Source organism: Olea europaea, chromosome 6, assembly GCF_002742605.1.
Source record: "Olea europaea var. sylvestris chromosome 6, O_europaea_v1, whole genome shotgun sequence".
Lineage (NCBI taxonomy): Eukaryota > Viridiplantae > Streptophyta > Magnoliopsida > Lamiales > Oleaceae > Olea > Olea europaea.
The window spans coordinates 694,934-709,532 of NC_036242.1; the positions used below are offsets into that span (position 1 = coordinate 694,934).

The window sequence follows — 14,599 nt, forward strand, 5'->3', positions numbered from 1 at the left end:
TTTATAAAATAATTAAATAAATATTATTTCAAATAAATAAATTATAAAGAATAAAAAAAGGGAAGAAAATGGTTGAACACTGTTCATGTGGTGTAATTTTTGGTGTAATGATTGGAGATGAATTTTTGTTTGGTGTAAGATTTGATGCAAAATTTGGTTCAGAATTGAAGATGGCCTAAGGTTATATAATGATAATTCAATATTCAACATGACAATCATCAAATTTTGGTACGAATAACAGCTAGCCTTTAGTTTCACATTTGTCACAAAGTTTTTACCATTAATTAGTGCTAGAAAATGGGACTATAATTAAAATGGGCAATTTTAGTTTTTTGACCTAATGTAAGGCATTTTCTTTCAAGAATGGCATTTTATTATGGATGATATCCGCTAATTGAGCTGACTAAGTTAGATGTAGATGAAGGACATTAAAGGTTGACAATAAAAATTTAAAATTAACGCTACCATCATTGTAATCAAGTTTCTATGATATGTACTTGAATAAAGCTCCTTGCACAGACCCCTTTGCACAGAGTTTGTACCCGCTCTCACATGGCGGGTGGATTCCATGTGTGGGGTCCACTTCCATGTGTGTACATCTGTACAGATCCTGTGCAAATGGGACTATGCAAATAGCACAACTGTATGTACTTACATAATCATCACAGTATAAATGAGATTACAAGACATCACAGTATAAATGAGATTACAAGACAGGCAGCATTATTTCTTGTAGGATTACTCGATGGTTTGAAGGAACATTAGAATTTTTGTTTTACTTGTGTATTTACATTCACGTGCATAGCACTTTCTTTTCTAAAAAATAAGAGCCTTTCTAATTAGTCTCGACCTGTCAACCCCAAATCAAGCCTCTCAATTTTAATACCCAAATATTCGAATTCTCATGCTGTTTTATTTTAAACTCCTAATCAATTTAAAATTTTAATTTCGAACCTCATACATATGACAAGTTTTAATCCCTGCAAAAGTGGCATATGTTAAGTAAGATTAAATATTTCTTCATCGACACCAACAATTGAAAGACATTGCAGAAAATATTGCGAAAAATATTATCGTCAATGATCATTGTTGAAAGTGCGTCAATGATCGATATTGATACTGCTGATGGTAATTTCATCTAAATCACAAACGTCATCAAGTACTATCTAAGTATCTATGAATGATATTTCTGTAATTATTTTTTCATATATATTTTTGTCAGGTTTAAGTATTCATTAAACAGTCCTCAAGCTAGCATGTATGAGAGATGTTTATAAACAATTTAAATTATAAATAGATAAAAAAAAAAAATTGCGATGAATAAACGAATAATACTTATGAATATCTTGAAATATGTGGATAAAAAAATAGTAAAAAATTGAGACGCGCCATTTTATTAAAGCTTTAGCGACCCTAAATACTGTCTAAGCTCACAGAGAAGTAGGTCAATAAAATTTTATGCAGCAAAACTTTGAAGGGATAAAATTGAATAAATCGTCACATAAACCTCCCAAGTGCAGCCTGCTATAAAACAGCAAAAATGACAAATTATGTGCTGCTTTTCAACTGTTACTGATGCATTCTCCAACCTACAAAATTTGGTGTGTTGCCTAAGCTTCTAAGAACTATTGGATTAGCCAACAGTCGACTCCTCCGAATCCGAACCATCAACCATCTTCTCCAGTGACTCCATATCCCCGGCTTCTGAGACAGTGTGTAGCCTCAGCTTTTCAGCATCTTCACTGAAAGAGATTAAAATGACCAAGCCGAATGTCAATAAATTGGAAGTCATGCAAACGAAAGTCGAGAAGATTTAAGAGAATGAAAATGAAGGTGCTTACTCTGCTACTCCAAAAATTTCTTTGACAGTTAAAGAGCTATCCCTTGAACAGAACTCGGGTAGCTGGTACACAATAAGGTAAAATGTTCAACTAACAGAACCAAGATATTGGAAAATCTCAAGAGTAGCCAGTAATGAATAGTTAAACATGACTGGGGTAGGTACAATCGGCATGTTAGGTAAAGTGGATCATACGATACTCAACCGTATTAAGATAGAAAAAGAATTTTAAAATCTTGTCCATTGTACAGTGCACTAGTCTAGCACTACTAAGTAATCATGCACTGAAGGGTAACTTCAGACCAGACCAGTATAATGTTATGAGACATTATTATCAACTCACGGTCACTAGTACAAACAACAAGCTATTAGGCTAGAATCATCATCCTAAACGAGCCCTCTTTTGAAATCTAACTTGGCCACTAAAGATTAACTGAACTCACTTTAAGTTTATATACATTTTCTTATCTACATCAAAAGGAAACTGTGTTTTTTTTTCTTGTGGCAAGTCTCATTCATCTACATAATGGAAAAGACACTGATAAGCCTCGAATCAACTACACTGATTCTAGAAGGACCAGGAAGAATTGAGGAGGAGTTGGCAGCAACAAGATTCCGTTAACATGGCGGGCTGATGTGGACAGATTAGTTACAGGAGGTCTATAATATAGAGGGAGCAGGAAGGACTGAGGCAGGCAAAATTAGTGAGTAGAAGTATGGAATAGGAGACTAGTAGCCCTCTCAAAAGGCTATTTATTACTTCTTTCATTGCTGTATTCTCTTTTAATTACATCAATATACTGCTGGCTCTTGATTCTTATAGATATACTTTCTATTTACAGTTAGATTCCTAACAGAACTCAGCAATTAACCCAACCCTGAAACAAAAAATCAAAATACTAGGTAACTGATATTTCAGACTTTCAGGAATATGAAATATTTTTTTAAAACTTTATTGGGTTTGCAAGTCTAATGTCAAACCAAACTAAACGGTGTCCTTTAGCTTGTTTGGTAGTGCTTATAAGTTATGGATCCTAAGGAATGAGTGGTTAATAAGTGGGTAATATTGTGGATCCTACCATGTGTGGATAAAAGATATGTTTGACTAGATTAAGCCCCTATTTGAGCCCCATTACCTGAAAATAAAATTGTGGGGAATAGTATTTTTTAGAAAAATGAGTGGTTGAAAAAGAAGGAAAAATTTTCGATTTATGTGTAATATTATTTTATGGAAGATTGTGTGGTTGAAAATAGGAGAGAGAAAAATGGAATGTAATGTAATTTAATTTAATGGAGATCAAACGGGGCTTAAAATTTAATTTAAGCTTTGCCGAACATGCACTGTCCCCTCGAGTAGGAAATAAATAATTCCAGAAACTGGATGACCGAGCTGCAATTTCCTCAATTGCGTATATTTACAAATGAAACTGGAGACAAACTAATAGATAGAAGAGCTTTGAATGCATGGGAGGCTACAACATCAAACCTTATAGAGCCTGCTTCGGGCTTGGAAAAAATCAGCTAAGCATGTCTCAGCTTAAATACCAGTTGAATCATTGTAGCTGGATATACTAAAGATGTATTTTTGTCAGTTCATCCATTAGACAAGATGATTCAGATTCTACAGGTAGACACATGGAACCTTTTGAAGGTCATCAGACTCGTTAAACTCTTAAAGCATGGGAGTTTTGATGTACTTATTAACATAACTTCAATAAAGATTACGGCCTTGTTTGACCCACGTTCTTACAGTGATTTGTCATTATTTCAACCACACATTCTTCAATAAAATAATATTACAGACAAATCCAAAACTTTTTCTTATTTTTTAACCACACATTTCTCATCAATACACTATTCAAAAATCCATTCTTATGAAAATAATGTGGCTCAAACAATACCTACATTAGATTTTCAATAAAGGGGCCCTTGATATTAATAAATCAAAACTTCAACTAGTCTTATTATTTATCCCAATCCAGCAGCAGTACAAGGCACATGAACTATATCTGTTAAGAAAATACTTCTACTCACTCAGAACTTATTGAGACTTCACAAATTCAAAACTTGAGAGCATGGATAAAAAACTTAGTGAAATAATTGTCAAAAACACTGAATAATTAGTTACAATCTAAAGTACCTCAGAACGAGTTAATAGCCCAAATGGTCACTGAACTTTGCAAAAAGTTTTCACGAGATCACTAAACTTTAAAAATCACCCAAATCATCACTGAACTTTGCAAAAGGTTTTCACGGGATCATTGAACTTTGCAAAAGATTTCCACGCGGTCACTGAACTTTAAAAATCATTCCGTTCATCACTAAACCTTGTAAAAAATTTCCATCACTAAATTAGTGATCCCCTAGAAAACATTTTGCAAAGTTCAATGATCTCGTGTAAATCTTTGTCAAAGTTCAGTGATCAATGGAGTAATTTTTAAAATTCAGTAATCCCGTGTAAACCTTTTACAAAATGCAGTGATGACTTAGGTGATCTTTAAAGTTAAGTGACCCCGTGAAATTTTTTTTGCAAAGTTCAATGACCATTTGGATTATTAACCCTCAGAACAACAAAGTAGTTGAGATAATGTCAGGACAAAGACAGTGCAGTGGCTCACCTCAGACAGATAGTAAACCTTTCCAAAAAGAGCTTGCACGGCAAGTTTTCTTTTGAAACCCTTTTCAGAATATCCTGTCATATCCATGACCACAGGACCTGAAATGCATGCACATTCTCCATCAGAATATAAAGATGTAGCCTCAACTTGCAGGTTTTCATTTTTCCAATTAAAAAACATGCAGGTTCTATATATCCACTATTAAATTTACAAAGTCCTTGTCAAGTGCTCAACAATAGACAAAACCACCCTCCACCACATCCTCAAGGCTCCAAAAGAAGGTGCTAACAGCTTCAACATATGAAGGGAAGGCACCAGCAGCAGCTTTTTACAAGATATATAATAACCCTAGAACTAGCAAATTGCCTTGAGCACTACAGGCAATCAGGCATTCCACTAATTTGTTTGCAAGTTCACTGGCATTTAGTCAATTGTAGAATATGATACACAAATGAGTATCCACGCAGTTGAACAAGTGACATTTGCAACACAAAGAAAATAAACTGATGCTGCTGTTACCTTTGTCTTTAACGATCCTTCTTGAAATTTCATTCAGAATGCTAGCGACTTGAGAATCATCCAACATTGATACTTTCCTAAGATGAATCAAATTTGATACACAATCTGGATTAAATGGCTTCTCATTCAACATATATCTTATGTACTTGCGTAAAATCTCCTCCATGTCAAAACCAGTCTGGAAAATGTAAGAATGTTGTCAATCAAGCAGCTTCTTGTGTTGGACAACAAAAAGTCACGAGTCCAGTGGCAGAAGCATACTCTACGCTTTGGAAATCAATGAGTAGGGTGTTTCAGAATATTAACTGTTAAATGTACCAAAAGCTGAGAATCTTATGTAAAGGACGAGAAACACGGGGTATAGGTTAACGTTAAGATATTATGCTTAGGTCATCCACCTAGGCAGTATTATGATCTCTCAAACAGAAATCCTCAACCAACCCCATAACCCTAAACCAACCATTCTTCCCACCACCATCCAACCAAGAAATAAACAGTAGCCATTGAATATGCAGCATCTAGGAATAATCCATAACTTTCTACTTTATTAATCTTTCATCTTCACCCATGATTTTTTAGTATCGCCATCTTGATCTTAATCAACCAACCACTTCCAGCTAATAGATCTCTCAAAACAAATGATCCTAAAGCCATTGAATACTTGATTCTCATTTTTTATTTTATTTTTTTAATGATCATGGATGTCTGAGCCAACTTACGCGCACTTCAATTAATACCACGGGGCCCTGAAATTTACGATTTGGTACTCACCTCAGTGGCTTTGAGAGAACTCGAATTGGTGGATAAAGTCGGACAAATACAAGTGGTTTACTAATTCCCTCAAGGGCTTGTTGAAAGGTACAAATCTGACAGTTCAATGCAAGTTCTTACATGCAAAATGTGTTAATATTATGATCAACTGTAAGACAACTTCCAAGAAAAAGGAAAAAATTTCCCCCTTTTGCTTTTAGATTTGCTATTTGTCCTGCTCTTTGAGCATGTATGACCAAGCTTAAAAGTCACTTAAAGACACTTATGGTTTTTTTACAAATAGCGTAGGCAGAGACTTTCAAAAGATACTTTTAAGCACCTTTTAAGCTTAGCCAAACATATTCTCCATAGTTAAAATGAGCAAGGCAACAGTTCTTATCTTTTAAGCGGTCTCCCAAGAAACTTAATTATGGAGTTACATAACAAATATGCTACGAAACCTTACCGGCTATAAGAAAAATATCAACTCCAATCAAAAGAAACTGTATAGATTCCATGAAGTGAGATGTTACATGAAATATTAACTTCTAAGACCTAAAAACATGAGAGTTTCCTAACAAGACAAATAAAGTCTCTCTCCTGTTGTTATTGAATTGCTGCACGTGATTTTGGAGCGAGATACTTCTCATGCTTATAACTAGATTGTATAGAGATATAGAAATACAAGCAACTGCAAGTCACCAAGATAAACAACTCAAAAGGCTTTGTGCAAATATGAAGTAAAATAGCATTGAACTTAATATCAAGAACAAAAGACCATTGAGAAATAGTCCAGCACGATCAGCAAGAAAGCATGCCAATTACTTATCAGCATCTCACCTTCTGCATCAGCCCATTCAAAGCCGATTGATCTAATGCATCTCTTCCTTTCTGGAACATCTCATCCATGGATTTGCATAGAAATGCATTTGTGTTGACCTGAAAAATTACCTCCATTGCTCAGCCAGTTATATCAAATAATCTCAGGGAGTTTCCAAATGGTTTATAATTCATACTGAAACTTTATTAAAACAAATGCCAAAGAAACTTCCTTGAACATACTTTGGCAAGGAGCTGAATAGGAATCTACAACATTCCCGAATAGAAAAATGGAAGTACTCTACATACTTAGGGCTAAAACTAATGGAGCAAGAAATCAGCAACATAAAGTAAGAATTATATGAAAATATTTTTTTCTTGTTGGGGTACGGACTCACTATGGACTACTAGAGTTCCTAGAGGTTATGAGAATACGTCCCAAACATCATAAAATTCCCTCACAAGTTATTTTCAAGGGTGTACACCTTAGCCAATTCATAAGTGTGCCTATGTCTTATCCTATCTCTTTTCCTTTTACTGCAAAACAATCTTAGCATTCTCGACTAAATTACAATCACATTATGTAGATATTGTTTCTCAGAAGTCCAACATTTATCCCGTATAACATCAATAGTCTCATGGAAGTCCTATAAGGTGTGTTCACAAAATCTTATTTTTTTTTATTTTTTTTACCTCCAATTTTATTATCAGTGAGATTTTGATTGTAATTCCCTAGCCAAAATTGAACTTACAAAATGTATTAAAAACTGAGAAACAATATCAAATGGGGAGAAGAATAGGCAGACAGACCAATTTGCGACGCTTCTCCATGGGGGAATTGAACTTCCGAACGGTCTTAACAACAGCAATGGCAAAAGTGATGCCAAGATAGGCCAAAGGAACAGCAATAATCCACGGAAGGGAGCTCCGGCCAACGCGTGGGCCTGGAATGGCCTGCGTGACGGAGCCCGTGAACTCGACCAAATCCAAAGCCTTCTCTTGTATCCAGGGCAATTCCTCCTCTACTTCCTCTTCCTCCTCCTCCTCCACTACTTGTTCCTTTTTAGCGTCTCTACTGTTTTTACTGCTTGAAGCTGCTTTGGCTACAATTGCACGAGCGGGGGACGGAGATATTGATGAAAAAGAATGGGTGAAGGAGAAGGGGGCATTGACAGTCATATGTTTATTACTGGTAATTCGGAACAAGGACCTGTGAGTAATATTGCTACGATTATATAAAGAGCAGTAACTGTTGAGGCTACAGGCAGAAGTGGCCATGTTGGCGTTGGCGTTGGCGTTGGCGTTGGCGTTGGCGGTGGCGTTGGCGGAGAACACAACCTCCGAGTAGTAGAGTGAGCTCGATGGGAGGAGGGTCGGATGCTAGCCGCACCACATTAATACACAAAACCAGAAATTAACTTTAAAAAATAAATAAACTTCAAAGTCCTAAATTTTTCAAATGGTGCAAACGAGTCATACTTAAAGTAATTTAAAACATATTAACAAAAAAAAAAAATTCATCTTCCTAAAATTAAAAAGATTTATTTTCCTCTTAGATGGCTTTGAATTAGAATAGTTATGGCTGGAGCTTGAATTAAGATCTTGAATGAACCCTCTAATGGATCTTCAGACATCATTTTTCTCAATAGAAGAAACTTGAACAAAATCAGAGAAAAATTCAAAAGTTGATGCAGTGGGTACATATTTATATGTGTGTATGTAATTAGCAACAAGAAAATTGAAATAAGAATGTGTTGAAAATATTTAAATCCCTAAAAAACACTTATAAGTTTACTGAAAATAGAAAGATATTTGAACACGAAATTTGATTACTGAAAAATAGTTAAATCTCTAGATTGTGTCACGACGGGATGGTGAGAATGGGTGGTGGTTGTGATCGATAGTAGGGTGCGAGAATGTATGGGAAAGAAGAATCATTTTTTTCTATTTCTAATTAATTTCTTATTTTTTTATACTTTTAATTCTCTTTTTAATTATTTTGGTGGTGGTGGTAGAGAAGCGTAGGGTAGGAGGGTAAATTGGGAAGATGAAATATTTTTCTTTTAATAGTATATTTTAAATTATTTTACGTGAGACTCATTTGCACTTTTTAAAAAACTTGAAATTATAGTTGTAATTATTTCTTCATTTTCTATTTGTTTACTTAAGAAGAGGGTAAATTTACAATGCTTCAATGAAGAAAATAGACCATAATAATCTTTTGCACAGAGAAAGGTTGACAGAATGAGATGGAAAAAAAAAAAAAAAAACCAACTTCGCAAGAAAATGAAATACGGGTGAATATAAAAAGTTTGAAGCATGGATACGACTTTCGCAATAAATATAAACGATGAGGACGTATTGTGCTAATTACCCTAAAATAATTTTTTTCGAGCAAATACCACTTGCAACTTATGGTGAATTTGACAATTGTCTAGACTCAAGTAATAGCAGTGTCAAAATGACTTGAACGTTAAGGGACTGCTAGAGCTTTTTGAGGTGCCGATTATTAGCATTTTGAGGTATCCATCAAGCTAAGCCGAAACTCGATATCATCACTTTGCAATTTTCTCGCTTTTCATTTTACATAATCATGCATTAAATAAATCATCAAATTTTAGGTTTATAATTAAAGAATTCAGATAAATCAAATTTCCACTTCATAGTTTTGTGACTTTTCATTTTACATAATCATTAAAGGCTCATCACTGAAGACCAAACAAGATGGATCTCATTGTTGTCCCTCTGATACATAGATTTTCTTGCCAATTATTTCTAATTTGCAGCATCGTGCAACTTGCTCATGAAATAATAAAGACTTTTTCTTATATTCATCGAAAAATTTCACAACCCTACTTATATAAGCAACAGCATCAAAACAATTTATGCTATGTCCAGAATATTAATAATTGCATCATTTGTGTTTGAGTTGTGATGCCAATTATGGAATTATAACTCAAATACTGGGTTATGATGAAAACGGGTTCAGGCCCAAATTGTTTAAGATGCTACACTCCATTGCCCGATAACACACTTGGTGAGCCCAAGAACCCGAGCCCAAATCTGAGGATTACGTGTGTTGCTCCAAGACCGTTAGATCCCTCATCTCAGATCAATGGTTGGATGGTTATTAAATGTCACGCCTTTTGTTTTTTGTGTGACTTTTGACTGAGCCCTTTTGTCATTTGAACCGTCCCCAAAACTCTCTAGAAAACCCTAGCCTTTTTTCTGTTTGTTTTCTCCTTCGTCTCCTTTGAGTTCCTTGAGAGATCTTATGTGATTTGGGGGCTATATTTTCTATGTGAATAATGTGAATCTGAGTGATTCCTTTTGAGAAGAGAAAGTGTTGTTATACGATCTAGGGTTTCCTATTCGGTCTTGTTGAAGCTACCACGTTCGATCCTTTTATGGTGGGATTTTTGGGGGTATAGAAGGGTACAATGAGTATTCTGAGCCCATGATTCGATGAAATCTTGTGTCAAATCCTTGATTAGAGTCTGTAATATATAGTGATATTTTTTGGTTAATACTTTGTGTATTTTTAAGGTTCTTGACATAATAATTTGGGCATCAATACATAAGATATATTTCCTGCACTTTGAAAGACCATCACTATCTTCTAACACAATTTTATAATGTTGGAGAAAAATGAGTTATTTGTGTATAGATTATCAAATTTAAATGATACAGAGCATAATGAGAGAATTAGAATGGTTGTTTAAGTAAATGACAAAAAACGCTGTCGACTCCTATTCCTAGGGCGGAAAGAAGATAAGAAAAGGTTAAGAGTCCTTATCATCACTTAAAGAGCCAAAGCCCACATGACCACTTGATGAAACTGGAGGGAAGTCTTAAGAGCAAAGAAGAAACAACACAACTCCTACTTCATTTATTTTCTTTCTTTTAGTTGTGGCTAAAGGTTTAAGTGAAGTTCCCAGAGCCGCAAAGGTCAGATAAATTCTTACCCGTTGATGAAAAAATGGGATTTGAGAGGACCACCAGCCTTGTGACCTCCTTTTCGTATTGGTTCTTTTGGTACTGTACGACTCCAAGACAAAATCTTTATGGTTTACAACCAGTTTTTATTTATGTGCATGACACGTAGAGATAAAGAACGAGTCTTATCGAGTTGTCAAAATTATATGAATATAGCATGATATATATTCTTCAACTTGTGGGTCAAACATTAAAAAAATTCAACCCCCACAATTTAATCCATTCAAATATAAGTTATACTCCAAATTAAGACTTTTAAATTATTATTTTTTTAAACTGAAAATTAAACTAGATAAAAACTGAAAATAAAAAGTAATTTTAATTTTGAAAGGTCAAAATTTATTGTTAATGTTATAACAGGTGATAGATGTTTAACTCAATAAGGAAGAGAAGTTTGTTTTGCACCTTTGGACATTATTTCGACCTGAGATGACAGAAGCCGATGGAGGCGTAGGCAAACATCTCCCTCTATCCATTGGTTCGAGAGTTTTTGCTAACGTTTCTGAAATCACAGTTGATTTTTATTATATTGTTGAATTCGTTTTTTTTTTTTTTTTTTTTGTTTTTTTTTTGTTTTTTAAGGTGTTTATAAGGTGTTTTGAGTTTTCTCATCATATAAAATATTTAGGATTAAGTTTGCTTTTCTTTGCATTAATAAGAAGTAAGATATCGTCTAACTTTGTTTTTGTGAATTTTCTCTAAACATTTTCCCCTTAGTTAATACCTTTTCATTTAGGGTCTCATCTACATTCACATTAACAAGGCTAGCACAAGCTACAAACATGAAAGAAACTATGTTGAAACAAAATAGGATCGATTTTAAGAAACAAAAAGGTCACTGCTTACTATCGGTGAGGCACGACGACAAAACATTATGCGCATATCCCATTGGATCATCTTATCCTAATGCTAATCGTTTGTGTTAACCTGCTAGGATCATCATAGCTCTACTCGTGAATGCAATGGTACAAACTAACATATATAATGATTAAAAGGGCTATCATAAAATATTAACTACTTGGTTCCCACAATCAAGAGTGCAAAATAAACTCTTACAGATGTAAATTTTTAGATTTCTCATTTACCTTTGTATGTTCTTGTTTATTGATTTGCTCTGACATCGTCTCCTTCAACTTGTCATCCATTTTCGTTGAATCGAACAACTCCACCGTTTATGATGCCTGTCAAAAATATGTTTTTTCAAATACTTTTTATGATTCTGGTAATTCCCGCTTTGTGTAGTCCATGAAGAAGACTCTTCGTAAAACACAATATTCTCTACCGAGTCATTGATCCAAACATCTTTGCAATCTAATTATTTAGGGAAGACTACCACCAACGTTGATTTGTCCTTTATACTTGAAATGATCTTATTTTATCAAGCCTGCTCGATTACTGTTGTGGTAGGGATGGCAAAAAACCCATCATATCCGATACTCGCTAGGCCTCGCCCCAAATGGGGTGAGGATTACCCACCCGCTTAATCGGGTAATTGAGTTGGGGATGGACGGGTACGGATAACAAGAACCTTGTCCCGTTTATTATTATTATTTTTTTAAGAATTCAATACTTTAAATGGAAAATTCCACGAAATTTCATTAATACTAATAGAATATGACAACTAAGATTATCCAAAGAATATGATAAATAATTAATACCTTAGTTTATCAAATATATTCGAATAATTTAACTTTTAAAAATAAATTAATTAAAAATTTTAATTACCATATTATTGTTCCACTTTCTTGAATGGGGGGCAATAAAATGAATTATCAACAACTTAAACAAAAAAATAATAATTAAATTAAATTAAATTAAACAGGTACGTAAACGGAGCAAACACTCCGACTTAAACAGGCAACGAGGCGAGAAAAATGCCCGGCCCATTGCCATCCCTGTGTTGTGGATACCTTAGCATCACATTCTTTTTCATTATTGTACTCCTCTTCTTTGTTGAAGATTGCTATATCATATTCTACTGGCTCCATTTTAAATTAACAATCTCTAGTATAATAACCTCATTTTCTACATCCGAAGTATGAACCATTAGTTCATTGATATTCCTTAAACGAATTGCCTCTTTTATCGCGATTTTGTTGAGCTCCCATTGTCTAATAACTTCTTTCAATCCGTCCTTCAGATTTACCTTCTCTTAATTCTCTATTTTTTTGGTTGAAGAAATTGATTTCTTCCTCTATAGCTAAATAATGCTTTTTCTTCTTCTTTCTTTATTAAGATTCCTAACATTTGTTTAATCAACGCTTCTTGATCGATCATCAAATTTTTTAGATTCACCAGTGACGGTTGCTCTAGCCAACCTTGTATGGCAACAATAAAACCTCCAAATTCAGGTCTCAGTCCATGTATAATTATTCTTCTTATTCTACATTCCAAAATTTTACTTGTAGCATTTAACTCAAAAATTTCACCAAAGAGAGATTTCACTTTATTAAAATATTGACTAATCGTTAATTCTCCTTCAATGATCGAAAATAGCTCATTTTTCAAAAATTACAACCTCAAATCATTTTTATTCAAGAATAGTGCATCTAGAGTGTTCCATGCTTCCTTTAGTGTGGTTTTATCCCTTACGTGCTACAAAAATTTTTCTTCGATTATCATCTTTATAACGAACATGACCTTACACGCTTTGATTCTCCATTTCTCTAGAGCCACAGTGATGTAGCATCAATAGAAATATTAAATGTAGAACGAGAAGAACAATTAATAGGAAAAAGAAAATCAGGGGGGTAGGAGATGAAAGAAGAAGAAGAATCAATAGAAGGGGAAGAATAATGGGGGAAGAGAGAAAGCTTTCGCCACAAGCCACCAATAATTTTATTCAATCATTAACTGAAAAATTACAATACAAAATAAGTTTAAATAATAAAGCAAGCCCTAACGAGATTGGGCTCGAGCCCATACAAGTCCAATTCTCTAAATAATAGTCCAAGAAAATAAATAAAACTTAACTAGAAAATAAAATAAATAAATATCCGATGTCCTCATCAACTCTCTCAGGGTGGGAGAAAACTCAACCCTGTCGAGTGGATATATCACAATAGGCTGTCGTCAATCTCCCAACCATAAACTGAGTGGTTGGGCAAACTTCTTCCAGCGTCTGTAGAAATGTGTCAGCGGAGGTTTGAACCTGGTGTCCTCACCAACTCCCCTTAGGTGAACGGGAGGTGATCTGGGCCAAAGAAGATCCTACTGACTCCGATAAAACTCCAATAAATCTGGATCTAATTGTTGTAGTGTCTCTCTAGAGATCCATGTACAATCGAAATCTGGTCGACCAACCCAACGAACGAGGAAGCGTTGAACCTCTCCATCATTAGTTAATACAGTTTCTTCATCTAAAATAGCATCGATTTTATCTTTGTATGCTGTGAGAGGTGGTAGTGAGGTAGAGGTGGCCAAATAATCAGGTTTAAGGTCCACAAAAGGAGATAACAGAGGATCATCTGAGGAAATGAAATGGCCATTATAAGCGACTGGGTCCTCAACATTGAAAGTAGAGTGGCAACCAAGGTGTGGTGGAATGTCAAAAACATATGCATTTGGACCAACCTGCTTTAAAATTTTAAACGGACCAGCACTACGAGCTTGCAATTTGGAAGCGGGTCCATGTAGACGCCGCTCTGGCCTAATGCGGACCATAACGTAATCTCCAACGTTAAACTCAATATGTCGTTTATGCAAGTCACTTGGAGTTTATATTTTGCATTACTAGTTTCAAGTTGTTTATTGATCTCAACATGCAAATGACGAATATGTTGTGCAAATGCTTCAGGTAACACTGACAATCTAGCCTGTGGGGATATAGGGATGAGATCTAACGATTTCCTAGGCTTGTACCCGTGAACAGTTTCAAATGGACTCATACTTAATTAACGATTTATGGAACTATTATAAGCAATTTGGGCTATAAGAAGGATCAAGTCCCAATTACGAAGATTTTCCCAGACCAAAAATCATAACAAATTACCAAGACTACGATTAACTACTTCAATTTGACCGTCAGTCTGAGGGTGGTAGGCCGTAGAGAACTTCA

At 34.7% G+C, this 14,599-nt stretch overlaps 2 protein-coding genes across 2 annotated transcripts; both read right to left on the reverse strand.

The window, feature by feature from the left end:
* Window positions 1-1,342: 1,342 nt before the first annotated feature.
* On the reverse strand, window positions 1,343-7,938 carry LOC111395405. Its single transcript, XM_023021380.1, has 6 exons — window positions 7,357-7,938; window positions 6,568-6,666; window positions 4,978-5,155; window positions 4,459-4,556; window positions 1,842-1,903; window positions 1,343-1,742 (listed from the first exon to the last, which is right to left on the reverse strand). Exons 1-6 carry the CDS (start codon window positions 7,822-7,824, stop codon window positions 1,634-1,636), a joined length of 1,014 nt encoding a protein of 337 aa, XP_022877148.1. The 5' UTR covers window positions 7,825-7,938; the 3' UTR covers window positions 1,343-1,633.
* A 5,814-nt stretch (window positions 7,939-13,752) lies between these two features.
* On the reverse strand, window positions 13,753-14,205 carry LOC111396424. The gene has a single exon (XM_023022860.1). It carries the CDS (start codon window positions 14,203-14,205, stop codon window positions 13,753-13,755), a length of 453 nt encoding a protein of 150 aa, XP_022878628.1.
* Window positions 14,206-14,599: the final 394 nt, after the last annotated feature.

Coding starts and splice junctions, on each gene's coding strand:
- LOC111396424 (XM_023022860.1), bottom strand. CDS start 14,205: ATGGTCCGCATTAGGCCAGAGCGGCGTCTACATGGACCCGCTTCCAAA.
- LOC111395405 (XM_023021380.1), bottom strand. CDS start 7,824: ATGGCCACTTCTGCCTGTAGCCTCAACAGTTACTGCTCTTTATATAAT. Junction 6,667..7,356: donor TGGAGAAGCGTCGCAAATTG/GTCTGTCTGCCT, acceptor GTAATTTTTCAG/GTCAACACAAATGCATTTCT. Junction 1,743..1,841: donor GAAATTTTTGGAGTAGCAGA/GTAAGCACCTTC, acceptor AATCTCTTTCAG/TGAAGATGCTGAAAAGCTGA.